This window comes from Athene noctua, chromosome 3 (genome assembly GCF_965140245.1).
Source record: "Athene noctua chromosome 3, bAthNoc1.hap1.1, whole genome shotgun sequence".
Classification (NCBI taxonomy): Eukaryota; Metazoa; Chordata; class Aves; order Strigiformes; family Strigidae; genus Athene; species Athene noctua.
The window spans coordinates 35,762,134-35,789,470 of NC_134039.1; the positions used below are offsets into that span (position 1 = coordinate 35,762,134).

Sequence of the window (27,337 nt, forward strand, 5' to 3'; positions counted from 1 at the left end):
GGGTGGAATAAATGGTGAAATGCCGTTTCCCATAGCAGGGACAGGAACATATAAAGGAACATAGAAGGGACATATCACTACATCTTATATTCATAAATGTCATAAATGTCATAAATTACAAATATATGAGAGATTTTTAGTGTATCTTTTCTGATCCAGTTCTTGTATTCTTGTGACATAAAAGATGTGTGTGTCAATTATCATGCTTCCAAATTTGCAGCACTTAAAAAAACGCTTTCTAGTAACTTCTTGTTTAAAATACTTTTTCATATATTATATAGTGAGAATTGCAGATTCTGTTATCTGTTGTACAGGCTATAAAGCAATGTTATGCCCCACTGATGAGAAGGCATTTTTCATGGGCAGGTGCTAGTACAAAACTCCATGGAAAGACTCCCACTGATTTCAAAAGACTCCAAAATGAGCCCATAAAGAACCTACCTTAAGCCTCAATAAATTCCAACATCTCCAAATTCTAAACTGTTTATTTAAAAATAATAAAATTAAGTCCATGCCATCATCACCAGCTAAAGTAATCTATGACAATTTACAGATCTTGAAAAAAGAAGGAAGTTGAAGGTTGCAGTAAGGAAAACTTCCTGACATTTTGTCAAGGCATAGATTTATAATTGCAAAGTCTAGGTGATTAAGTGTAGAAAGAAAGATCATATATTCTTTCAGGTTTCCTGCAATTTGCATGTGTGCACAAAATTTGGGGATGTGCTGTTTCCTTGTTTTAAGTCACTTGATGCTTTCATCATAATAAAACTTCTCAGGGAAAATTTGGCAACAGAAGTTAAAAACACACAAGGTCCCTCCAGATCCTTCCATTTTTCTTCTTTTTGTAAGAAGGAGTAATCCAAGTTTTAATTATATGGAACAAGAAAAACTGTGATGTTAAAGAATTTCTACCATAAGATTTTTTTTATTACCTCCAGTAGCTGCCTTTGGGAAGAAGTGGTTAACTCTTTAGGGAACTTTTGTGCAGCCTTTTGCATCAAAAAGATTGCTCTGGATAGCTTATTCTTTTTTATTTTTCTCATTATAAGTGCCTCTGTAAAATACATATTTGAAGACATTTATAAAACAGCCGCAATTTTATTTATTTAATTATTATACTTCTAAAATCTTAATTAATAAGCCTTACCTGTTAAATAATGGAAATCTTTAGTATTCTTCACATGAGACTTGCTAGACTTAAGACTTCCATAATCCTTTTGAGCATCTATGTGGGAAGGAAATCCTGAGTTATTCATTCTGATAGTGTTATTGAGAAAATTTCAATGAGAGGCATTAATATCTAGTTTTGTAGTAAACATCTGCTCCATCTCATGTTCTTTTCTTTGGTTTAAGAAGGATTTCTTGGGCTATCATGCCAATAAAAATATTCAACCCTCCTGCTCTAACATCTTTAGTAGTTATACTAATATCACAGGAAAAGAGGGATCTTGTTTGATCATATGGAGCAGTGAATAGGGGAGCTCTGCAGTGTCCAACTAATACTAGCTTTTAATTTAAAATAAAAACCAAACACCAGGAATGGGAGATCAAGTAGAATGTTTTTAGGAGGCATCTGGCAAGAGTGGGATATCTGCTGACTGGGAAGATACAATGACAACTTCACAGGAGTGGAAATTCAGCGAATTGAACAAAGAGCATTGAATAAAATATTCAAGTCATTCTCTAGAGGGAAAAAAACACTTCTGCAGAGCATCCCCCAATTTCCCCTTACTGGCACTGTAACACTTAATATTATAACTGGAATATCACAACAAACTGTCTAGGAATTAAATCCAGTAGTTGTTAGCAAAGTTTAACTCCCATTGGTTGAGTAAGCTAGAGACTAGCATCATGTGGTAAATCTAAATTCCACAAATTCAGTACATTATTTCTGTCTCTACGTGGCATACAAACTGCCCAACGTCAGCTCCTCTTCAGAAAGCAGATACTCCTTTATTTCTTAGAATTACAAAATATATTAACAGAGGACTCTAATCAATCTATGAAGGTTATTTAGCTTTATTAAAACCTACCTTGTGTCATTTTAAGAAGTTTCACAGCTACTCGATGTTGGGCCTGAATGAGCTCCAAGTGTAAATCCATTACAAAACCATTACCTGTTCCTGTCTTTTCATTGCCACACCCCAAAACAGAATTCAAATCCTGATCATTTGAGTCCACCTAATAGATAGGAAGCAGCAATTAAAAACACAAACTTTTATTACTTAGCTTATTGCATTTACCTTGACATTGATAATATTTCAGTAAATTACAAACACTGGTATTTGTCATATCTGTCTAATATGCGGTCACTCAAGAGAACACAGAAGGAAGAAGAAGGACTAGACAGAGAAAGCATGGATAACAGAATCAATAGGAAACTGAATTAATAATAAATACGAAACTGCAGAAAAATATGTCTCATTGTGCTACCAATCCACAAAACAAAGATCATACTTGTGTAGAGTGATAATATTTAGAAAATCTGAACTCCCTTCAACATCAAAAATTAATTTTAATAATAAACAGTTGCGGGCAATAAATACAAAAAGTATTTCTGCTTTTATTTTATAGGACAAAGCTAAAAATTACAATTATTTCCAAAAGAAAATGGTAAAGAAAACCTAAAAGAGTTTAGAGTTTATTACTGAAAGAGAAAAATGCTATTTCTTCTACACAGAGATTTATTTTTTCTATTCTCTTTTTATATGGGGTAGGAAGATGAGGAACATTGGATAATGCTAAAATTTCTAAGTATGAAGAAAATATGAATTTTATGTCATCAAAATCCAATACATTATTTATAAATTTTGTTGCAGTGTAGCTTTTTGTAGACTCTACCTTTGGACAGCAGTTGTCAAATATTGACTTTCCATCTGGTAGACAGGTCATTAAGCGAGATGTGTTTATTCCATTAATTGCTTTTTCAAGATTCTCATAAGCAATTTTTAATTGTTCTGTAGGACTTTTCTGAAATGAAAACACACAGAAACATGTTTTATTATATAACAGCATTAAAAGCTATAATACAGCCTATCAAATGCAAAGTGCTATTATTTTTAGCTGTTGCAGTTTAAACTCTTTCAAATAATCTTTACACAGGAACTGCTCCCCATGCTTTCATATACTAACATCAGTGTTTTAAATTTCAAGTCATTTTAGTTAATTCAGGACTCATTTTCCTTCGCCTCTCAAAAACAATTTACTAACTCAAAAAGCTTATAGCAGAATGAAACCAAACTTAGAGAATTAAGCTGACAGTATTTTTCACAAGCAGTTTTTCAATGTTCCATTAGATGCTGTTAATAAAACATCAATTTTTCAGAGAACAACACCTTTAAGTAGGCTGTCACTGAATTAAAACTTCTCGATGTGTGTAAGCATTAAGACATACCATTGACAAAATTCCTGAATCCTCAAGACTACTGTATGTCTTTTCTTTTTAAATTTGTTTTATTAATTTTGAAATATTTGATTGGATACTTCTGCAAAGTGCTGAGCGCTGAACACACTGAACAAAGCAAGGACGCTCAGTATGTTCCGCCTATTCCACATCACCCTTACAAAAACAAACAAGCAAAAGCCCAACTCAAAATATTTTCCTAAATGAAACAAGGACTAAAGTTTGTATGAATGACCTTTAAAAAAGTTTGCTATTAAACCCCTTAAAGCTGGTACTATACATTGGCATTAAAAAGAGTGTACACTGGAAATCGGTATGATCACACTGTAAAAAGTTTCAAATAAAACTTCTTCTATATCACAGATTACTAAAAAAGACTACAGGAAAACTTTCAGATTTTATTTGATTTGAAAAACTATAATTTCTTTTTCTCTTTGCACTAGCATGATTGTGTGAAACGTTTCCGCTTTATAAATCCAAATACAAAACTGTATGAAAAGCTTCAAGCAGAAATGTGTCCTTATGCTATTCAAAACCACTGTATTAATGAAAATTAATTAGCTGTTACCATCAGTATTTCAGGTATATCACAGGGTTCATCTTGTGAGAGAGAGGATCTTCTTTCTCCTTTTTTATAGGAAGCAAATCAGAAAGTGAAAATTAAATATACTCAGAAAATTTTAGTACCATTTGATTAGCTCTACTGCTAACCTAAGAGTCTGGCAGTAACACATTTCTTCAGTACTTGACTATGAGAGGTAATTATATTGTTTCCTGAAAAGCTTTTCAGGGCTTAAACACAATAGCTACATATGTACAATTATACTAATTCAATACATGATTATCCAATAACGCAGTTTTTAAATGTACCCTATATTTCATAGCAACATTATATCCAAACCAATTAAACTTGGATTCATTTTGTAGTTCCTCCCATTGTTGTAGCATTCATATCAATTTTCCATTTTTTAATCAATTCAAATCTATTCTTATCTAATTCACAGTGGTTTTAATGCTTATTTAATTTGTAAAAGGATTTTTAAATACATGAGGTGATCTTTTTATGAATATACTATTTCAATTTAATATTCCTTGAAGGCATATTATCATCCTTCTAACGTTCATTTGGATTGTTTAAATTATTTTTATTTACAAAGAATGCATCCAGAATAAGGTTTTCCTTTCCAAAACAAGAGGAAGCAGCCAAAAAAGAAGCGGTTTCTTTGTTCTTGGTTACATCCCTCTAGCCTGTCCAAATTTTATTTCTTCGCTGAAATAAATCCATTTTTTGCCCTTTCAGAAGGACAAGCTTCACTCCTGTACTCTAGTCACTCCTGTACTCCTTGTGCCACTTTTACCTGTTTACTTCTGTTCGTTCACTGTCTCTTTCTCATAAATTTAAAAAAAAAATCTATATTCACTCAGCATTCATTCAGCAAAAAGACTCTTCTCAGCATGTGTTTGACTGCCTTTTATCAGCTTGTTTTGACCAATGGCTCCTATCCTTTTTTTTCCTTCAAGACATTTAAACTGATACAGTGATCATTCACCTGTCTCCATCAGAATTATATGATTTTCATAACAACACAGAAAACAATACCTAGTCTTTCTTTATAATGAATAGTAGTGTTCCAAGATTTTCTTACTTTCAATAGAACAAAAGGTATTATTCTCTTCTGTTCCTAGATATGTTCTAAAACAGTCCTTAAAATCTACTCTCAAGTTACAGTAAAACATTTATGAAACTCTATAATTCATATTCCATGATACTACATCCACAACAACAGAAAACTTTAAAAAGTATGTCTAAATACTCATGTTTTACAGCATTAATCAGGTTTTGGAAGGAAATTTTGTTTAATGTGACTGTGATTGCAACCTGCATTATATCCTAATAATGTAAGCCAAGTTAAGTTCAACTTCAAAGACAACTGAATTCCTATACAAAAATCAAGACTTGTGTAGACAAGAGATCCAAATGACCCAATAAAAGCAAAAGTTTCAGTATGACCTCAGTATTTCCCTGTTCTGTTTGGCCTGCCACTAGTCAACCTTGAATGCTCCAAAGGAGCCACAGTGCATACTGCCTTCTGCCTAGCCAATATTCAGAGAACATATGAGAGATCTAAGACTACTCTGAAGGGGCCCAGAGACATGTAGGCTGTGGGAAGGGTGAGTCGTAAGAGATGCAATTCAAAATGAGGTTACTTCAGTATAACTGGAAATGTAAGGGAAAAATGCATAAATCCTTTGAAAACTAGATTTCATTAGCTCCAATTATGGAGGAAATTGTGTGTACAAAAAATAATCATTGTACCCTCGACAATCTCTTCAGAATAGTTTTTGAATATGTATATTTGGCAAAGTTTTCAACTCAGGAAAGTTCCAATCTTGAAAGTAATTCTTGAAAGAAAACTAAATGTTTGTTGAAAGCTTTACCTCCTTTTTTCTTAGACGTACTTGTAGAATCAGCTATGTTTTCCAGTATTGCAGTTAGATGTAAGGTTACCTCTGCAAGCAATACACCATTAGAGTCTGCTAAGCTACTCTTCTGAATTACTTCATTTATTATCCAGAGTACATGAACCCACTAAAAAATGGAGGAAGGGGAAAGAAAAAGAATCAAGACAGAGTTAAAACAAATTTTTGGAAGTTATTTATACATTACAGAAGTAGATAGGGTTTTGCACTTAAAATTGTCTTAAAGTATTCATAAACATGGACACAACTCCCTTCTTGGATTTGGCTTCTTTTCTTTGAATCACACCGGACTAAGATGCTGAATTTGCTGCTCCAAAGCCCCTATTTCTTTAGATAAAAGACTTTTTAAAATTTTAGAATATTATTATTTTTTATTGTTTTAGGAAGGTTTATAAAAGTTCTACAGGCACAATTTTTATACTTTGTCATAGTGTGGTAAGCAGTTCAGCAGATTTGATCAATTACCTCTCATTTATACCCATATCTTCCCACTTAAGAGACCTGAATGCTCCTGAGACCTTACCAAAAGAGACCTGAATGCTCCTGGTGTACACACAGAGGAAAGCAACAATACACTATCTTCTGGTGAATCTCTGAACAATTTTACTATAGGGATCAGGGCCACAAAATTAACTCCTCCAGAAACTGGTTAGTATCAACTGACAGCCCAAAGAAGCTAGTGTAAATTATCCTTCAGAAGACTGCATTTCATCAAGAGCCTCTCAGTCTCAGAAGAAGTACAAGATAAGGCTGTGGCTCTATCTGGTGGGCCAAATACTATTGACCCCCATCTCTCATCTCAAGCTGTAAGGGTTTTGTCATTTTCTTCTACTGATCTAGGGAACTTTCTTGAAATATATTAGTATTTTCTGCCACAATACACCAAATGCTTCTTCTTATATCATGCCCAAATGTTTTCACTATTTTAGCTCTTTCCACCATGTCCCACTGGCAGAGAATGGGTTACTTTACTGGGAAAAGGCTGAGGTATTTTAATACTGGCGTACAGGAGCAGACTGTGTTCAAAGTGTATACACAATTCACATCTTCAGTGAAGATCTATCTGCATTTTACCACAAGAAAATGTACTTAGACTGGATACCAATATTTTATCTCGACATACTATAGCAGTCTGCATTCATATAAAAAGAAATACATTGTAATAAAGGAGTACTTGGTAAGCTTTGTATTTGTGGATATATTTTAAGTAGTCACTTCCACTCATTTGTATTCGCTGAAGTCCCATTTTACACTTCTGCCATAAAAACATTATTACACCAACAAGTATTTCTTCATCCGGTTGAATATTCTGGAAAGAAAAAACAATATAATTGTAGAAACAGGTGCGTATATAAACACTCTCAAAACAGTATATAAAAAGTCCCGAAATTTTTCAAAGTAAATAAGACATTATCACATTTAACTTTCTTATAGGGGATGACAACATTTTGAAAGCTTAAGAAATATTTTTTAAAATATTTAAAATAAAAAAAGCTTTTCTTCACCCAACAATACAAGCAGTTTTAGAGGTGCTTTTTTATTTCTTTTTTTATTGTCAAGCTCTTAAAAGTGACAGAGACAAAGAAAGCAGTGAGATGAAAATTACATGGGAGAGACAAGCAAATTATCTGCAAAATTTTGTAATACTCAATACATTCTGGGGAAACTAAGTAATGTAATTTAACAGTTGTAATTTTTTTATTACAGTATTTTTCTTATTACAGTATTTAAATATTTGCAGAAGATCATCTAAGTTAAAAGGTTTCATTTTGCCTTGACAGAGTACTTCCATGGGTTGTTGGTGCATCTCAGATGAGGGAGCAGTGAAGAACGAATTAAACAACTAGAAAAAAGGTTGGAGTGGAATACCTAACTGAAAGAAATGTTAAAATACATCTGCACCTTGTGAAGAGAGTAATTAACAAATTCAAAACTCTATTCAGTTAATCTCCTAATTAACACATTTTAAAAGAGAATAGATTGTCTACACTGTGTTAAAACACATTCTGAACAGTGTTTAACGATGGGTACACATCTTTATTGCCACTTACACCTGAGTTAGACATGCAATGAAACTCAAGCTTGCTATATCCACACTACCTGTATGTGTACGAGCTTAAGATTTCAAAGATATTGATATTGAGAAGTAGGGGTAGAAAAAGACTGAAAAAGAAGTAAATCAAGATTACTTTTGCCATTTATTTGGTGGCAGCAAGCTGTTAGATTGGCTCCGCTATATCACCATCCACGAATTCTCTGTTAATCAGGGGAGAATTTATCTGTCTTCCCTGGACAGATTAGGTACTGAAGAGATTTGTGAGAAAATGTAGAAGAACCAGAAGAGTTTAAATCCAGGTAACCTGCTTCTCTGATACAGTGATCATGTACAAAAGTTGACAAATTATGTTATCTAAAGGTATAACTACCTTACAGGCAAGATATTTTGACTGAAAATATTACACTAAAGCTAAAAGTGTGTCTGCCCAGTTATACTCAAACTGGGGCAATATTCAAGTTATATCTAAAATAAATTTTGCAGTTAAGACATATGCCATGTTAGCAGAACAGGGTTTTTCGAAGGAAAATTTTTCAGTAGTCTTTTGAATCACAAAGTATTTTAATGTAAATGCTAGTGGAGACATTGCACTATATTTTTTTCCCCTCATAGTCGCACATTAAGGGAAATCTCAGTTTGAGCAAGTAAGTTAAAAGTGGTTACTGTGGGAATAAACCATCAGAAATATGATATATAAACAGATATTACTGAGATCACTTCCAACCTGGTATTTTATGCTTCTGTAGTAAAGACTTCAGCACAATAAGTCCCACTCTCTTTGGGTTTATTGTTGCTGTTCCTTGTTTGTTTGCAGTGAGAATTTACCTTAAATTGCAGGCATACCGCTGCTATAGAGTCATTATCATTCCTTAGGGTAACTGCTCCTGTTTCTATAAATATTGCAGAGTGTTTTGTACAGCTGAGCACACTTGTCCACCTAAATCTAATATACTTAAAGAAATTTGATCTCTGCTTGATTAGCTGAAACATGCAATCAGCCCTATGGTCTTCCAAATAGATTTAATATCTACTAAACATTTTTAAAGTAGCCTGATTACATAGCACCAATAAAAAAAAATCGAACCAAATTTTTTTTAAAAAAATCACAAAATGATCACATTTCATAGGTACATTTTTGTATATTATTTCAGTTTGTTAATCATGCAACTGATTCCTTTGGTCTTCAATTATATGCATTCGTTACAGGTTAAGTATTCATTTAGAAGCAATGTCTCTGTTATTACCTGCTTAGATGTGGAGACACAGGAAAACACTGTTGTTGCCAAAATTATAAGATCATGAGAAGGCTCTCCATGCTTTAAGGCACCCTCTACATTCAGTGTTTATAAAAGAAAAGGAAAGGTAAGATGTTATTTCTAGTTAAAAACCTATGTTTGAAAATATCTGAGTGAATTGACTTACCAATTTATGCCAGCAGATAATATGGTCTAAAAAACAGTAGATACAAAGGAGACAGATATTCATGAATTCATTCACTTTTGTGAAAAGTAAGTATTTCTATTTTTGGAAACAGAAAGTTTTCAAGATATCTGTAGTTTTTTGGAATGTCATAGAATTAAACTACAGTTGATTTCTAGCAAACACAGCTATAACTGAACAACACTCACTTCTAAACATTTGCTTCTTTTCAGAACCATCAGGCATCCTAGCTTCTTTGGTATTATTTTCACTAATAGAAAAATCTTGTTTACATTTTCTTGGAAATAGTAAAGGTTGCATCAGTGTAAGAAGTTTGAGTTCCATTTCAGCTTTCTTCCATGTTGGGTCATCTTGAACCTAGTTGAGAAGAAAAAAACAATAGAAATTTGTCTTAAAAATATGTATTTTGAATACTCTTCCTTACCCTCATAGGAGAAGGCTACATAAAGAATGTCTAAATAGCATCTGGATTACCTGAAGAAAATTAACAACTAATTCAATAGCAGAATCAAACACATCCCACTCTTCATAGCTGAAAGCTAATTTTATGAATTTCACCGCAGCATCTCCAGACACCCCCTTTTCTCCTGCAGTGACGACAAAAATATTTTATCTATTTTATATACATTCAGAAGTTTAATTTAATTTAATAATTTAGTATTGATAAGTACAAAGATAAAGCTCCATGTGTTATCGAACAGTCAGCATAATACTGAAGGATGTTTTAATAGCTTTACAAGATACAATAGCTTTATAACTTTGCTATAACGTCTATGCTTACATACTACTTTAATGATGCATTTGTAATGTCCTGTTACATTCCAAAGAGGTTGTACTATTATTGATATTAATGTAGCTGTGTAGAGAATATCAAGGATTCAGTCTTTCTGTTGCAGAAGGAGCTTAAATCTGGGTATCACCCCATAATGACCCTTCTTACCAGAAATTTAGTTTAAAAAATGCATAAAACCATGAACAATTTCTTGCAAGTTACGTGAGCATTTCTCATTACTGTATCAGAAAATGTGCATGTACACACAAAGAGTCTATTTCTCTTCAAGTTTATCCAAACCACAGTAAGGCAGAAAAGGGTTTTCCTCATCCTTGGAACTCTAAGCAAGTGTCTTAGCTGATATACTCAGGAGTGTTCTGCAGTCCTAAGAATATGCCACAGCCATTGTCATTACCTGAGCATGTGGTCACTTGGTAAAAGATGTTAGCAATATTAACTTAGTAATAGATGGCTGTTATTTTCCAAAGCAGCACAATGATTGGTCCAAGGACCTCAACAGGCTTAAGATCATCATTCTCTTACTCCATCCCACTTATCTTCCATTAGAATGTACCAGGACATCATTGCAGAATATGGCCTCTGAATGACTGTTTAGGGGCATGAACATATCTAGATGAATTGTTACATTGAACAGTATGTGATTACAATGCCCATATATTACTATATCTATTTAAATAATACCTGTGTTAAGAAAATTGTAATGATACCTCTGCATTAACTCTTCTGAATGCGTTAACATTATATGTAAACACAAGCATATCTCACACAGAGGACAGCATTTTGCAGTCCCTTTAAGCACAGAACTGCTACAAACCTGAAAATTAATTTTGCTCACCAAGCATTTACATCACTTGGTACAGAATCCTTTGAAAATCTGAAGCTACTTTACCTGTTAGTATCAACTGCAGAAGGGTTGATGATGCATTAATTATGCCAAAATGATCAGTGCAATGACTTCCTTGAATACCAGTACTGCTCACTCCACCTTTAATATAGACAATTTATTCAATCAGTTTATATTGTATTTGAGTTGTTATATTCCAATTAACCAGTAATCATATCAAGAAAATATGATTTTGAAGTGTATTTAGTCTATATAAGTTCTTTTATTAACAAAATATCTGTATACCTATGGCTATATTCAGTCCAGAGCCCAGCAAATAACGTTTGGAAGGAATCATCAAGTCCAGTGTTTTTCTCAAGTTTTTAAATCTAACTCTGAGTGATTTTTTTGAAAAAAAATACATGAAACACCATGGCATGTTGACCTTGCTTGGCTTTCAGACCCCCACCCAGCTGCTCTCTCGCTCCATCTTGTCAGCAGGACAGGAGGAGAAAATAAGATGGAAAAGCTCATGGGTTGAGATAAAGACAGTTTAATAAGAAAAGCAAAAGCTGTGTGTGCAAGCAAAACTAAAAAAAAAATAAGCAGTTTATTCACTATTTCCCATAGGCAGGCAGATATCCAGCCACTTCCTGGAAAGCAAAGCCTCAGGATGTATAATAATTGCTTGGGAAGACAAATGCCATGGCCACTAATGTCCCCCCATCTTCTCCCTTAGCCCCGGGTTTTATTGCTGAGCATGACATCATATGGTATGGAATAGCCATCTGGTGAGTTCAGGTCAGCTGTCCCAGCCTCCTGCCCACCCCGAGCCTACTAGCCTTTTGGGGGTAAAAAGGGTTGGAGAGACAGCCTTGGTGCTGTGCAAGCACTGCCCAGCAATAGCCAAATAGCCACTGGTATGTTAACAACACCATTTTAGCAATAAATGCAAGGCACAGCACTGTATGGGCTGCTATGAAGAAGGTGAACTCCACTGTACTCAGAAAAGATATGCATAAATTACTGTAGATTTTTACTGATATAATAGAACACACATATCAACCCAGACTTTTATCTTAAATTTTACAAAGTTGAGAAAGATTGCTTGCTTTTACAGATGCTATTGTTGTAAATGAAATATATGCCTTCAGGCAAGTTCTCTCTTTTATAGCAAAGAAAAAAAATAATAAAATGGAGGTCTGGGCTCCTCACCAACACTCCTTTTGCTTCTTTATGCTGTTACCTGAGAGGATTTCCAGACCTGCAAAAAAAAGCTCTGAAATGACATCACGAACTTCAATTTCATCAGGAACAGGTGGAGCAGGGCACAACACACGCCTGCTACTATCAGACAGAGCTTCCAGGATGGCAAGGAACTGAGCTGCAACACCGTCAAACATTTCTGTCAGCAGACGTTCAGTAGTAGTGCGAGGCCATGGAACCTAAGTAAGAAAAGGTAATAAGCCTTATAATACCTAAACCGAGTTACAATAAAGCAAGATTTCTTTCAAAACAGTTCTCCACCAAAAAGTACACTTTTAAAACAGAAAATAATACTATACTGTAAAATACATTGTTGTTATGAATTTCATGCTTCAAAAGCATAGCAAAGCCTTATGCAAGCAGGGGCAGTACTTAAGAAGTACCGTAATTTCATAGCAACCAGATGCACTGCTGTACGGTATTTTACTTAGAAAACAATACAATGGAAATAATGGGTGAGAGTATTAAGACCATGTAGTGTAAAGCCACCCAGATCTCTCCTTATAATGATACAGACTTGACCATAAGGAGCTAAGTTCTACACACTTTACAGAAAATCAGAGAATGATTAGGATGCTTAGCACTGCAGTGAAAATGAAACACTATTATATTTTCTCACTTGCACATTTCAAACAGCATAATATAAAAATACTGTTCCTAAAACTGTGCTTTCAGATTTTACATCATTCAACAAATCTCGTAAAACTACAAAAGCCATGCAGAAACAAATACGAAAATTCAATATGATTCCTTCTTAAATAACGCAACAGAAACTGTTGTAGCACATTTTAGAAGCAAAAGACTTTTTTGTGGATGAGTTATGAACAGTTTAATTTCTAACAATTTGTTGTTAACTTCAGGCATTCAGTTTTGTCATAAAGTCAAACAGACAATGCAGAAAAAAATCAATTACTGAAGATTTTTCAATCTTGTGGAGATCAGATATATGATACCCTGCTATGTGACAGACATAGGTTCCTAGTAACATGACGGGTGTCTGATGGGAAAACACCCTTATTTGAAAGCATGCTGAGTTCCTAATATTCTAATCATCATTCAAAATACTTAAGTCTTCCAGAATCAGCAGACCTTGAGAAAGTTGACTGGTGCCTTTATGCACACAAACCACATATACTTGAACATACTGAGGTTTGGGCCCTATCTTGGATAATGGGAAATTTCCAGTAAGTGAGGTTTGGAACAGATTGATTGTGCTGTCCACACAGCTGTTTAATAGTAATTACGATTCAAGTCAATTATTTGAAACTGAAGCATCAGATGATGTTTTAAAAAGCTCTGATGAATAACTTACGTAGCAGAAGTGTTCAATACAACCAGATCATGTGTGTAACATGTTAGTATAACTTCATTATCATTTAACTATTAACCATAAACAGTTCAAGTCAGCAATCTCAGTTGCTTCTGATGTCTTTCTAATACAATTTTCTTTAAAAAAAACCAACATAGGATAAACTAACGGCAAATAATTAACTAGATAAAAATTATATAAATATTAACTAAGACAGAAAATACATCATTCTGATTTTGCATTATTTGGCTTTTACTGTACCTAGTGCAGTAAATATTTTTACATGTAGCTTATCCCAAAGTATTTTATGAACAAATTAATTATTATGAACAAAAAAAATCCAGATTTAACCTATTAGTTCAGATCTGAATGATGGAATCTGTTCTAGCATCAGATAAACTGTGGCAAAGATGTTGCTTTGTAGTATCTCTTTCTTTTTGTCATTCAAAAAATGGAGATTCATCAATTTCCCATTATATGATGAGGTACATATGTAATGGTTAGCTGTCTACATCATGAGAATTAAAGATGATGGAATTTCAGTCCAAGGAGACCTTAAGAAACTTGAGGAAATAGTTCTACTAGGAGAAGGGCCAAGCTCTTCATCTGGGGAGGAATGCATCTGTACAGACTGGAAATCAACTTTCAGAGTAGCAACGCTGCCAGAAATGACCTGGTTATTAAACTTGAGCCAGCAGTGTCCTCTTGTCACAAAGAAATCAAACTGCAGACTGGATTACACTAGAAGAAGTGTACAGCACATTGAGAGGTTATTTTCTTCCCTTACTTGGAACTCAGGAGGCTCCACCTAGAGTACTATATCCACTTCTGGGCTCCTATGTGAAAGAAGAATGCTAAGAAACGGGACAGGGTCCCATGGAGGTCTACCAAGATGATTAGGGGCATAAAATGTAAAAGAATAGACTGAGGAAGCCTTAGTTAGTCTGGCAAAGAGGAGGCTAATGGGTGACCTAAATGCTGCCCACAATTCCTTGAAGAAGACTGATAAAAGTAAAGAAGCCAAACTCTTCCGAGTAGAAACAGGTAGTATAACAACGAGTAATGACCACAGTTTTAACTTCGGGGAACTGGACTAGATGACTTCAATTCAGGTGACTCTAAAATCATCAGGGATAACTTGCATATTGGACATTAGGAAAAGTATGTTAATTAGGAGGGTAGGGAAGAAATTATCTAGACTGACTAGGGAATCTCCTTCATTGAAGATTTTGAAGACAAAGCCACATCTGATTTGACCTATCATTGGCAAAAGTCATGCTTCAAGTTAGAGGCTGGACCAAATGACTTCCAGAAGTCCTACGCAACCAACATCTTTAATCTTATGATACTGCAAAAACAGTAATTCTTCATAATGCAGTATTTGCAAAAGAAAATAATTTACTCCATAAAACCTATCTATCTATATCACCATCAGCTAACAACATTCCATAGAATAATACTTTTTATCAAAAGAGGGTGTCACAGTGCAAAGAGGTTACAATCTTTTGCTTACATGGGTGCAAAACATCCCAAAGAACAGGCAATATTACTCAGTAAAAGAAAGTGGGTGTGGGAGATTGCTGATTAGTAATTTCAGTCACTCCTCTCTGCCAGATTCCTATGAAATACTGCAGGAATTACATTTATTTAGATCACATTTGCAAATAGCAGGAAAGCAGAACAGGCATCTGTACCTCACAAAGGGAATAACCACTCAGATAGAAGCATCCTCTTTGGCACATTGAAATAAAAATGAGAACTTTCTATTCTATCTGTGCAGTCCTGCATCTAGGAAAGGTCTTGAATTAAAAAGACCTATCAACCTATGACCAAAATTTGATGGTACAATCTAAGTAAGATGCATAACCATTTCAAATCCACATAGTGGTATAATGGCATAAAGATAACTACTAAGTTTTGATCTGTTTTGATCTAAAGTCGTCATGCAGACCTAAAAAGGGACAACACACTCACACAAAAAAACTTTTTCTTTGATTATTTATAATTCTTATCCCAGTAGATCACTCATTTTTGACACTGACTGTAAAGAACAAAAGGAGTGAAATTTGAGGAAATTCATTACTTCCTTAAAAGTCTACTTTGTATCCTTGATGCCTTTCTCTCTCTATGGCATCTTGCAGAAAAGTAAGTGGCCTTCAAAAACAGTCTCTCAAGACTTAAGAGTTCTCCAATGTAAGTACAAAAAAAATATAAAAACATGGTAGCTTTTTTCAAAGTACCCCTTCACCTTCACAGTAAATTAACACAACAGGGCAAACTTGGGACTCCCACATACCTGGTATGAATTTGGACAAGTTTTCTCTGATTTTTATTGCTAACAGAATTGCTAAAGGGAAAAAATGCTAGAAAAAACAGTATTTTCTAAAGTAGTAATTACTACATCTTCCCCCCTTTCAAGTTTGTTCTGAGTTTTAATAATAAATTATGTTAACTATGAAACTGAAGGAGTAAAACTTTCTCCTTTTTAATAGTACCATGTGAATTAAGCAGAATTATATCATGTATTCATTACATGCAAATAGTAAACAAAGAGAAGGATTATACAAAATGTTAAACTTACATTTTGTGCTTCTTTCAGACTAACTCTTAACTTAGGCCAAAAGTAGCTTTTCGGCTTTCTTCTGGATTCATATACTGCTCTCTTGAAAATCATTACTGACATCTGATGAAAAGAAAAAATAAGTCACTAACTGTGTTACGTGATCTATTCATAGAGATTGTAACTATTTTGCTTGTTTATAATGAATTGCAAATACCTTTAAAGTGGCTTCTCTAAAAACCCTTTTTGTCTCTGATTTTTCCAGCGAAGAGCCAATATTTTCAAATTGCTTCAGTTCATCAATTTTAAGAAGACCACGGCGAGCAAATATCTGTCCAAAGTATTAAAAATAAATTTTAAAAAATTATGTTACATTGTCATATTCTTTATGTTGGTATTTAATTTTAGAATAATACCTTTTTTAAATTCAGACAACTACAAAGAGCTGCAATGAAAGCCAGGTCATGAACAACAATTGAAAAGGAAAGTAAAACCTTTGCAAAATACCTTTTGTAAATATGCATTGGCCACTATTTAATGCTAGAAGTCTATGACTATGATTATATTACAAAGTACTACTGCATTTAACTTTTAATTGATAACTCATTTACATATGGAAACACACCTCCACATTGCAGTTAAATTTTGGAATATGTGCAGAACTCTAAAAATACATACAATCTGATAATAATCAGGAATGTTTAAATAAATATTTATTTTCTATTTGATTGCACCTGAAACGCTACTTTATGGTAAATCAGGATACCTCTCCATGAATGCTGGCTTGACAATCAAAATAACACTGAGAAACTGCAGTATATAGGGTGGCTCTCCACGTCAAATAACGTACAGATAAGAGCGGAATGGATGATTCCATACATATACTGGCCCACAGTAAGTATTCCAAGACCTGTATTGAAGAAATTCAGTTTTAAACTGAGTGCATTTTAACCTATATAAATATACTTCCATATTACTAAATGACACATACAGAGACTTATCCTCACCTGGTAGAATGAATTAAAAGAGGGGAAAAAATAATACAGATATTGTATTAATTTTTAACATATTTTACTGACTACAAAGCATTCCTCCCACATATTACTGGGGTTTTTCCCATCTGAAACTATAGTCAAGCATTATATTTTAGCCTCCAAGCTTCCTTAACCACTCCAGTTCACTATAGCCTTGCCAACAGACAGAGGTCCTACCCTTGTCTCTCAAGTTAGCCCTCTCCTTTGTGTCAGTTCTAGTGATCATTTTTTACTAAATTAGTTTTCAACTAGATCAGCAAGCTTCTCTGGGATGCAACAGAGTCTGCTTTCTTTGGTAACAGCCCACACATATTAATTTAAAATCATAAAACTACACTAACAGCTCTTAACTTTAGAAAAAACATAGTCATTGCAGCAGTCTAATTTTAAGTATTAGTCCTACTAAATTGATTGAACAATATCTTCCCCTTGTATTTTCTTTGGGTCAGATGTTCCCTGAGGTACACAAAACAAAATATGCACAACATTAAGTTGTCATTATTAAATCAATATTCAGATTTTCTTTTTTTCTGAATTTAAAGAATCTGAAATACCTACTATCATTTCCTCTCTTTCCTATATAGTAAAATCCTGAATACATTAAAGGAAGTGCTAAATCTCTTATGATTTCAATAAAAGATATTCAAAGAGAAAAAAAACTTGACTGCTCAATGAAAAATGACTATAACAAACAGATAAGAAAATATACTAGATTAAGTCTGAGTCAGACTCTGTTCAAGTATTAGAAGAAAAAAGTAAAGCTAAGACAAACAAAACCTACTTTCATAGTTAAAAAAAGGGAAGGGATTTATTATTATTTTTATTGGGGAAAGGTCGGGTCATTTTAATCAAGGATTCACAACTGAAAATCTAGCCACCAGGTGTCAGTACATCTCCACATTTTAAGAAACAAAAGACCAAATCTTGGGACTTGATACAGTTGTCCAAAACAAAGCTATAATAGAACCCTCTGAAACTGTCTAACATATCCGACCTCAAACACCAGCAAGACATTATGCTGGGCTCCATTCCACTGCTCAGGAAGGAGCAGAATCATGAAGGCATGAGGGCTGAGAATTTGGCCATTTTGCAGTCTAGACTTTTTATTCACTACTATTGGCAATGACAATGAAATAGAAAAGTCAGGCTATAGCGTTATGCAAAATACAGGTGCATTTTCCAATCTTCTGTAAATACTTCAAATTGTTCTATTCATTTTGCCATACCTTAGCAGACTGACCTATCATCATCAAATGTCTGCATATGGTGTAAATATGAATAGTACCTGCAAAAATAAATTAAACAAAAAAACCAGGTAAGTTCTGTAATCCTACATGAAATTTATTATGCTAACCAACTGAAATTTTTTCTTAATATCTGGGTTGTTATTTCTAGAGGCTTAAACTAGTGATTGCTCTATAACTACTTTTAAATTATAGAAGATGACGCCATTAAATTCTTGGGTGATATTACCTTCAAAAATACCCACACAATGCAGCAGTATAATAAAAGAATGACATCTTAAAAATGTACTATATCAAATTTTTATTAAGTAACTGATAGAAAGAAAAATCATATTTTTATCCCCAAATGCCAGTCTCTTTAAACAAAATTATCTCTCCTTACAAACCTTACATGATTTTTTTAGTCTGTCATGGCACTGTCCTGGCAGACAACACAACTGCTATGTAATAGTAAGTATGATATGTGAAATGAAGAAAATTAATTGTGACTGAGGTTTTCAAGAGCATCAAAGTGACTTAGAAATATAATCCTGTCAAAAATTTACTTAATTTAGGCTATGTCACAAAATTGCTTTTCAAACATCAGCCCTAAAGGTATAGAAGACATTGCAGTTCTGAGGGGAAAAAAAAATCTATTCTTCTGTCTGTACAAATGTTCAGAAAGAGACACCTGTGGCAGCGGGAGGCATCACAATGTCAACTGTCACAGCTAGATGGGTGTTATTATCCCAGTAAGCAAGAAAGGAGCAAGCATTAGGAAAATTTCTTTGTATCAGTCAAATGTGTAATGGGGCACAAAACCTATTGCCAGAAATTGAAAAAAAATGCTTAGGAACTGGGGAAAATCTGAGTTATTGCCTACTTCTAATTAGATCAGATTATTAGCTAGGCTTGGTACAGAGACCTGTCCCCCATATACATAGTAGGACTTCAGAATGGCAAGTGAGTATATTTTAATTTTAATTCTTCTCCCATAGCAACAGACAAACAAAAAACACACTTCAGAAGTAAGGACTGAGGGCAATAGCAGTCCCAGCAAAACAAAAAAGATAAGAATTTTGACCAATTAGAGCTCAGACAAAGTAAATTTTCCAAAATTAAAAATACATTGCATCCTCAATTTATATTGCAACAGCTGATCATAGTAGAATGAAGTAACAATAGCCTTTTGACTTTTGACTAAATAACATTGCCTTTCAAGGCAAAAATACACTGTTGTTGTTCTTGAAATAAAAGTCTCAATACACCATTGTAAGTGTATCTATTTCACAAAGTCAATTTTTTCCTTATTTTTTTTCCTAATTCAAGCATTTATAACTAGTACACTAAAATCATATACAGAGATTCCTATTTTTAAGTGGTATAAGGTGTTTTTTAGAATAGTTTTATTAACGCTAGCCTTAAAGATCATTTAAAAAAACCCCAAAGATGTAATGTCAGACAATCATTGTCTACTCTGTAATCTCTTTTTTTAAAAAAAAAAACTAAACGCATTAACATAAACATTTTACTGATTGAAAAATCTTGACTTTTTTTTTTTTTAATCAGGTTTCACTCAAAAAATGCCCTTATGCCATCAGATTTCATTTTATTAGTACACTCTAACCACAGCAATGATGAAAAAGCTATTACAACAGTCCACCTGAAAAAGGTACACTATGTAGAAACTTCAATTTTAAAATCCCTTATTTTAGAAAAACAAAACATTACCAAAAAAACTACTGTGATTGAAGACTAACTAGAGATTTATTCATGACCTTTAGGTTGACCTTAAAGAATATGCATAAATTTTCCCTCCACAGGTTTGCTTAGCAAAGAAATGTAAATTAAAAGCCTGAGGTACCACTGTAGATAAGCCAATACAAATTCTCCTGAGGTAGAGCCAGTTGCATAGTGAGTCGTAATGAGGACAAGACATTGAAACAAATCTGCAGGGACTCTTGATTCTGGAGATTCCTGTCACTGCTGCAAACCATCTGATAAGTGCAAACATTCCTTTCTTGCAAAGCATGGAACTAAAACACATGGAAACATACATAAAATTAATAGATATACTTAAAATAGATGCATGTCAGTTTCACATCAGCAAAGTATAACAAAATGGTATTAAAAGATCAAGTATACCAGAAAAAAAAAATCGGCATGACATTGAAATGAGCATTAGAATATGGAGAAACTGTGAAAGCTTTAAGCTTGCTGTACCAGTAGCCTGAGCAGTTTCTACTGCATCACAGGATGAAAATGCACCTAGTGCACTAGGGCTGCTGAAAGGGGCGTAGGGAGAAAGGATGAATGAGGCATTAATCTGATATTCAAAGAATCTGGCTTTAGTTCTTGGCTTCTCTTTAGATGTCCTCTGTAAATTAAAGCAAGTCTTAACTTTTCTGCACTTCTCCATCGGTATCACAGATAGCTTACTTCTCACTCTCATCCATTACTTTTTTCTTCTAAAGATGCATTGTTCCTTTTCTTCCTTGTAATACTTAAGCATTTGACACTGTCCCACACAACATCCTTGTCTCTAAAATGGAGAGACATGGATTTCACGGATAAGGATTGGCTGGATGGTTGCCCTCAAAGAGTTGTGGTCAACAGCTCAGTGTCCAAGTGGAGAGCAACGACGAGTGTTCCTCAGGGGTCAGTATTGGAACTGGTGCTGTTTAACATCTTTGTCAGCAACACGGACAGTGGGATTGAGTGCACCCTCGGCAAGTTCACGGATGACACCAAGCTGTGTGGTGCAGCTGACACGCTGGAGGGAAGGGATGGGCGATCCAGAGGGACCTGGACAGGCTTAGAGAGTTGGGCCCATGCAAACCTCATGAAGTTCAACAAGGCCAAGTGCAAGGTCCTGCACATGGGCCAAGGCAACCCCAAGCACAAATATAGGCTGGGAGATGAGTGGATTGAGAGCAGCTCTGTGGAGAAGGAATTGGGGCTGTTATGAAAAACTGACTATGAGCCAGCAAGGTGTGCTCGCAGCCCAGAAAGCCAACCATGTCCTGAACTGCATCAAAAGATGCATGATCAGCAGGTCGAGGGAGGTGATTCTCCCTCTCTGCTCCTCTCTCCTGAGACCCTACCTGCAGTGCTGTGTTCAGCTCTGGGGCCCCCAGTATAAGAAGGGCATGGACCTGCTTGAGCAGTTCCAGAGAAAGGTCATGAAGACAATCAGGGGCTGGAGCACTTCCCTTATGAGGACAGGCTGAGAGAGTTGGGGTTGTTCGGCCCAGAGAAGAGAAGGCTCTGGGGAGACCTTATAGCAGTCTTCCAGTACCTAAAGGGGGCCTACAGGAAAGATGGGGAGGGACTCTTTATCAGGGGGTGTAGGGATAGGATGAGATGTAACTGTTTTAAACTGAAAGAGAGTATATTCAGATTAGATGTGAGGAAGAAGTTCTTTACTGAGAGCGTGGTGTACCACTAGAACAGGTTGCCCAGAGTTGTGGCTGCCCCCTCCCTGGCAGTGTTCAAGGTCAGGTTGGACGGGGCTTTGAGCAACCTGGTCTAGTGGAAGGTGTCCCTGCTCATGGCAGGGGGGTTGGAACTACGTGATCTTTAGGGTGCCTTCCAACCCAAACCATTCTATGATTCTACCATGTGATCTCACTCTTGTCTGGAGTACAGTATCATGTGAACAAACCAACATGTGAGAAAATGAGCTAAATGGGGCATGGCCAGTCAGTACCTATCAACCTCTCAGAAGCCTAATAACCTGATAATATTTCTTTTTTTTTTTTTTTTTTTTTAGGTAATTCACTGAAACCAGAAGTTTCAAACCCCGGAACTCCATTTCTATTTCCTTAGTGTTACATTAAAAAATAAAAATTAGCTGCAGAAACCTGGCAAAAAAACTTACATATAAAGTCTTTAGACTTTAGACACATTATCATTATCCATTTCTGAATAATAATTTTCCATATCTGAAAATTTAGGGGTATCTCAGTGTCTAAAGGACAAGTTATAGAACAGGCATTTTAGTATAGATCCATGGTAACAGCTGGCACTAGGATTGGTTCAAGGTCTAGGCAGACATAGAAAACAAGAGAAACCATCTCTGGAACTTCAAATTTATTTACAAAGCATTTTTTAAATACCAAAATAAAATGGATTAACATAGTCTTTGATCATGTTCTCTCAGGAAGCTGAACTATGTTTGAAAAACAAAAAAATAATATAAACAGTATCTCTTCTATCATGACAACTGCTTCTAGCTTTTAAGCAACTGCTTTTTTCTCCTCACTAAACACCTATTTACAATCTAACTCTGACCAGAGAAACATGAGTTTGATTAGCTCAATACACAGGAGATGTCTATGGTTTCATTTTGTTGTTCTTGATCATTGAATAATTTGCATGAGTTTATTTTGAAAAATCCATCATGTACTGAAAATATTGCTTCTCAGCAAAGAACTAGTTAAGGTAAAATCTAACATGTTTTTAGCATTCCTCCTATACCTATTGAAACACTTTCTTCCATAGATAACAAATGATAAATTTCAAGCCTCTATCTTGACAAGCAATTAACACAAAAGGATGCCAACATACTCTTGAGGTCACTCACCTTCCCAGACCTTAGAGCACTTACTTACAAAACTATTCAGCACTCTGTCTCTTTTGTTCATAATCTATTGATAGTAAAGCAATGCTGCTTTTTTACTATGTGATGAGCTTTTTTTACATGTCATATTTTTGCACATTCGTGGTACAAATTACAGTACAATGTTTTAATCCTCTTGCACTGTGCCCAGTTCTTAGATCACACTGTACAGAAATTTCTGCAACAATTGCAAGACAGTTATCAAATTTTGCCTATATCCTGATTCTGACAGTGGCTAATAGCAACTATTTCAGAACAAAAAGTGCTGTAGACAGTTACAGAATAACCCATTCAGAGAAAATTGCCTTTTTAACATTAAGTTGATAGTGGTTGTGTCACAAAAGCGTAAGAATTTATACCCTCTTAAAAATGTACACCAACTCTGAATGTTCATATTATAGATATGACTACTAAATCTCAATACAATATGTATTGACAAACCATTAAAGATTAGTTAATAATATTCATTTAATATTAAGTGCATTTAAGGAGGATAAAATAGGCTAGTTATTTTGGATCTTTGAATGTCTTTGAACAAAAAAAAAAAAAACACCAAAACCAACCTACCGTAAGTGCTGCATTTTTGTCTCTGAAGCCATTTGGAAAAAAGGTGGCTTTAAATCGATGCACATCATCTATGATATTGTCAAGGTCTACAGAAACAAACTGCTGAAGGTATCTTCCATAGCACTGTAGAAGTGCCAATTTATATTCCTGAAGAATTAATAATATGTACTTTTTATAGTTTATATATTACATTTCTATTTCTATAAAACATGCTAATTTTTATCATATTTACGTAAAAAAGTATCAGTGTGAAAGAGCAGCTGGAAGTAAAACACTAAAGTTTCATAGAAACATTCAGCAATGTAAGTTCTAATGGGAACACTCAGCATATGAAAGGTTGAAGTACCTAAGAGCACGTATTTTGGGAGGTTCTGTTTATTTTAATCATAAATATGACATATCAGAGAACAATTGCTCTCTGGGCTAATGTAATAAACTCAAAGGGTTCCTAGAATGTCCTGCAGCTTTGCAAAATAATGATAATGATACTACACTTCTGAGAAAAGTACTTCATAATTTTGAACTTTATAAACAATACACAGATGTTATCACTTCTCTCTCCCATTTCCCTGATGTCAAAGTCCTTTTTTCATAAAAGCAGAGAGGATGAGAAGAGGAAGAATAAGATGCACTAAAAAAGAATGAAACAAGTGACCACCGGAATTTACATATGGCCAAGAAATCAGCATTAATAGACCAGAAATTGCCACTTGGTCTTTAAGAACTGTTAACAAACAGGATGTTGAGCTTTAGGTCTCATTGAAAATAGAGCTGCCCAGCAGCATGTTAAACCACTCTAACATCATGCTGAGACTATGGCTCAGCTCTGACTCAGATGTGGAAGTGCCATTTACTGAATCACCTCCACCACTTCCTGCAGCAAAGATTTAGAGGTTTACTACAAACTTCACTATTCTAGGACACACACACACCGCTCATGATAAATAATGGGGAACAAGTAACTCATTTGTATTTCTAAAAATGATCATTTAATGTTTAACCACAGAAAACTCTAAAGTATTTACTTGCATTCACTTTTTTCAGTACAAATTCCTACCACTATGGTAATTTTTAATCATCTGAGGAGTCTAACTTACATGGCCCTATCATTCTCTTTCCTGTGTGAAAGCAGGAGCCATACACAGAAACTTTCACTTTCCATGAACAGCTATGACCAGTTGGTCACTTGTGTAATCTAATACATAGATTCAGGCTGTCATAACTCTTCGAATCCAAAGTCACAGATCAGAATACTATTAAGATAGTTACTGATATATAACAAAATGGTAACTTCTCTTCCAAACAGTTTAAAATATATGTAATATAAAAAAATATGGAAAATAAAGTATATGACCAGAGATAACAGGCAGATACAGGCAGAGAGGGAGGGGAAAAAAATGAGTCAGTACTGATCAGTGTGATGACTAATGGGCTAACTAATTTCAAGATATATGACATAATGAATTTAGGTGTGCCCTAAAAGTTATGTTGCAGATATGTAATAGGAAGAAATCTAAAGTGAGAGGGCATTAAAAAAATAGCTGGAGGACAGAAAGTTGTCAGTGCTTATCCATTAACTGCTTATATTCAATAATTCATTTTTGAAGACTATATATCATTAAGTATTATCTAACATCAAGATGGATTAAAATTTAAAATAATCACCAGTAGTTTTCAACTAGGACTCAAGAGGGATACTTGAATAGGCTGTACCCTACCTATCACAGAACTTGGTGTTACACCACATTCATCTTTTCAGTAATGCATTAAAATTGGTAATTAACATCCATCTCATGTTTTTTCTTTCTTTTTTTCTCCATTCTCCATTACTAAGTTTGTAAAGTCGAAATGCACTTAAAAATGAGAGTTCCCAAGAGAGCTCATTTCCAAGTTTTAGGCTGGCCAACAAAACAACTTTTTTAACAACACTGATAACTTCACCTTTACTGTAGAAAACCACATTACACTAGAGGATTGAAGTTGCAAGCAGAAGTCTTTACTCAGAATTCTAGATTATTTTTAGGCAACCTAGGGCCAGGTCATTAAGCACCTTGAACATAAGAACAAAATTACTACATTTCAGTTGTGGTATAGGAAGCCAATGTAAAGCACAGAGAGCATGGTTTGCTGCGTTTGAAATAACCTTACTAAGTACACCGTGAGAGCAGCAGTTCCCAAGCACTAAAAGCGTCATGTAATATGCCAAGCAGTTCCTAGGGCCCAGAAGGTATGAAAACTTGAAGAAAACATGAGTGGAATTGTCTAGGCAGTGAAGGGGCTATTAACAAAAGCAGTTATTCAAGCTTAAGAATTGCTGTAAGTATTCCTAAACCTACACCATGAGCCTACACCTTCAATTTATAATAGCTCCACAGTTATGGACTCTTCTATATGCCTTCTTCAACCTACCACTGAGTGATGACTGCTGCTGAAGTTCAGCTTCAGCTTGCTGTTGTTTATTCAGGAGGCAGGTCACTTTTGTGGAATTCTTTAAGGCAGATGCAGTGAAGGATCATAACATCTGCATGATACTCATACCTTTGTCATGAAAGCTCACCTAGTAGCCACGTATATACACTTTCCATAAATAGCATAAACAGCATTTATCCCTGCTGGATTCCATAAGCAAAGGACATAATAGTGGAAGAACAGTTTCACTGAATCTGAATTCCACCAAAAAATGGCCCCTCAACTATCTTGATGTATTTCCAATTATACCCTCTTCTTTTCTAGGGGAAAAGAGGGGATCTAATAGTGTCATATGCTGCATAGAATGAAAAAGGGTGAATACAGGTGACAACAGGCATTTAACTACTTTCCTAATGCAAAAATCAATAGACTGTTCTTAAAAATTATTTTGAATTTAAACACAATGTCAGTTATCTGTTCTTCTTTCCAGGGTGAGGCAGAATTAAAATTTAATACTCCCATTCTGAAAAAAATACAGGCTTGTTTTTTTAATTTTTTAGTCCCATTATGTTCAAAAACTAGGTAGAAGTTACAGAAACCTGTCCAAAATCATGGAAGAATTCTACAAATAAGTTATAGACTTTCACTAACTTTCGTGCTATAAATGTAATTTTTTTATTACAATCAACTATATAGAAGACTAATATTAAAAATCTGTGTCCGAAATAGGCCTGAAAGACTGAAGGACATAGTTAAAATATATACTTGACTGTCTCATAACACAGACAGACTAAATAGCCAGAGTTTTAAGCTAGGAAAGTATTACTGACCGAAGAAATATATCCTAATATATTTGTGGCAAAAAGTAGAAAAACCCACTGACAGATCATTACAAACACAGAATCACACTAAGCAGCTAGCTTCTATTTAGCAGCTGTCCCCTACTCTAAATTATGATAATTCTCTACAAACTTTAAGTGTATTCTCTCAAGCAACTTTTTAAGTACTGAACCTTTATCATAAATCAAGATGTAATTCTGTAAACCTTCAGTATTCCTGCTTCATAACTCTGTAACTCAGGACCACACATCCTTCTTCAATCCTAAAAGGAATGACTTGCAACTAGCTCTATCACTCAGTTTATACTTAAGTAGCATCTATAGGCACAGATATTGCACTCTACCGTGCTGAAACATCAAACAAACATTAAAGAAAGATTTCGGGGTGTTTAAAAAGGGTGCATAGAAAATACAGATATAGAAAACATATCAAAAAATCAGGGCAATTTTCCAGTAATAAGCAAGAGATACAAATCACCAACTCTCACTGGAATGATTTTGTAAAAGTTTTTC

The 27,337-nt window shown here is 34.6% G+C and overlaps 1 protein-coding gene across 1 annotated transcript in view; it reads right to left on the bottom strand.

Annotated features, from left to right (window-relative positions):
- CFAP54 (cilia and flagella associated protein 54) overlaps positions 1-27,337 on the bottom strand; it is a 121,560-nt gene that overhangs the window by 88,495 nt on the left and 5,728 nt on the right. The window contains exons 3-20 of the mRNA XM_074901471.1: positions 23,577-23,723; positions 20,253-20,424; positions 18,392-18,450; positions 16,898-17,041; positions 16,349-16,462; positions 16,153-16,254; positions 12,243-12,441; positions 11,063-11,158; positions 9,855-9,967; positions 9,569-9,737; positions 9,185-9,270; positions 7,059-7,193; positions 5,864-5,993; positions 3,972-4,030; positions 2,842-2,970; positions 2,034-2,181; positions 1,148-1,225; positions 933-1,054 (exon numbers count right to left, since the gene is read on the bottom strand). Of these exons, the coding sequence (XP_074757572.1) occupies positions 933-1,054; positions 1,148-1,225; positions 2,034-2,181; positions 2,842-2,970; positions 3,972-4,030; positions 5,864-5,993; positions 7,059-7,193; positions 9,185-9,270; positions 9,569-9,737; positions 9,855-9,967; positions 11,063-11,158; positions 12,243-12,441; positions 16,153-16,254; positions 16,349-16,462; positions 16,898-17,041; positions 18,392-18,450; positions 20,253-20,424; positions 23,577-23,723 (2,202 nt within the window). The remainder of the gene's footprint in view (positions 1-932; positions 1,055-1,147; positions 1,226-2,033; positions 2,182-2,841; positions 2,971-3,971; positions 4,031-5,863; positions 5,994-7,058; positions 7,194-9,184; positions 9,271-9,568; positions 9,738-9,854; positions 9,968-11,062; positions 11,159-12,242; positions 12,442-16,152; positions 16,255-16,348; positions 16,463-16,897; positions 17,042-18,391; positions 18,451-20,252; positions 20,425-23,576; positions 23,724-27,337) is intronic.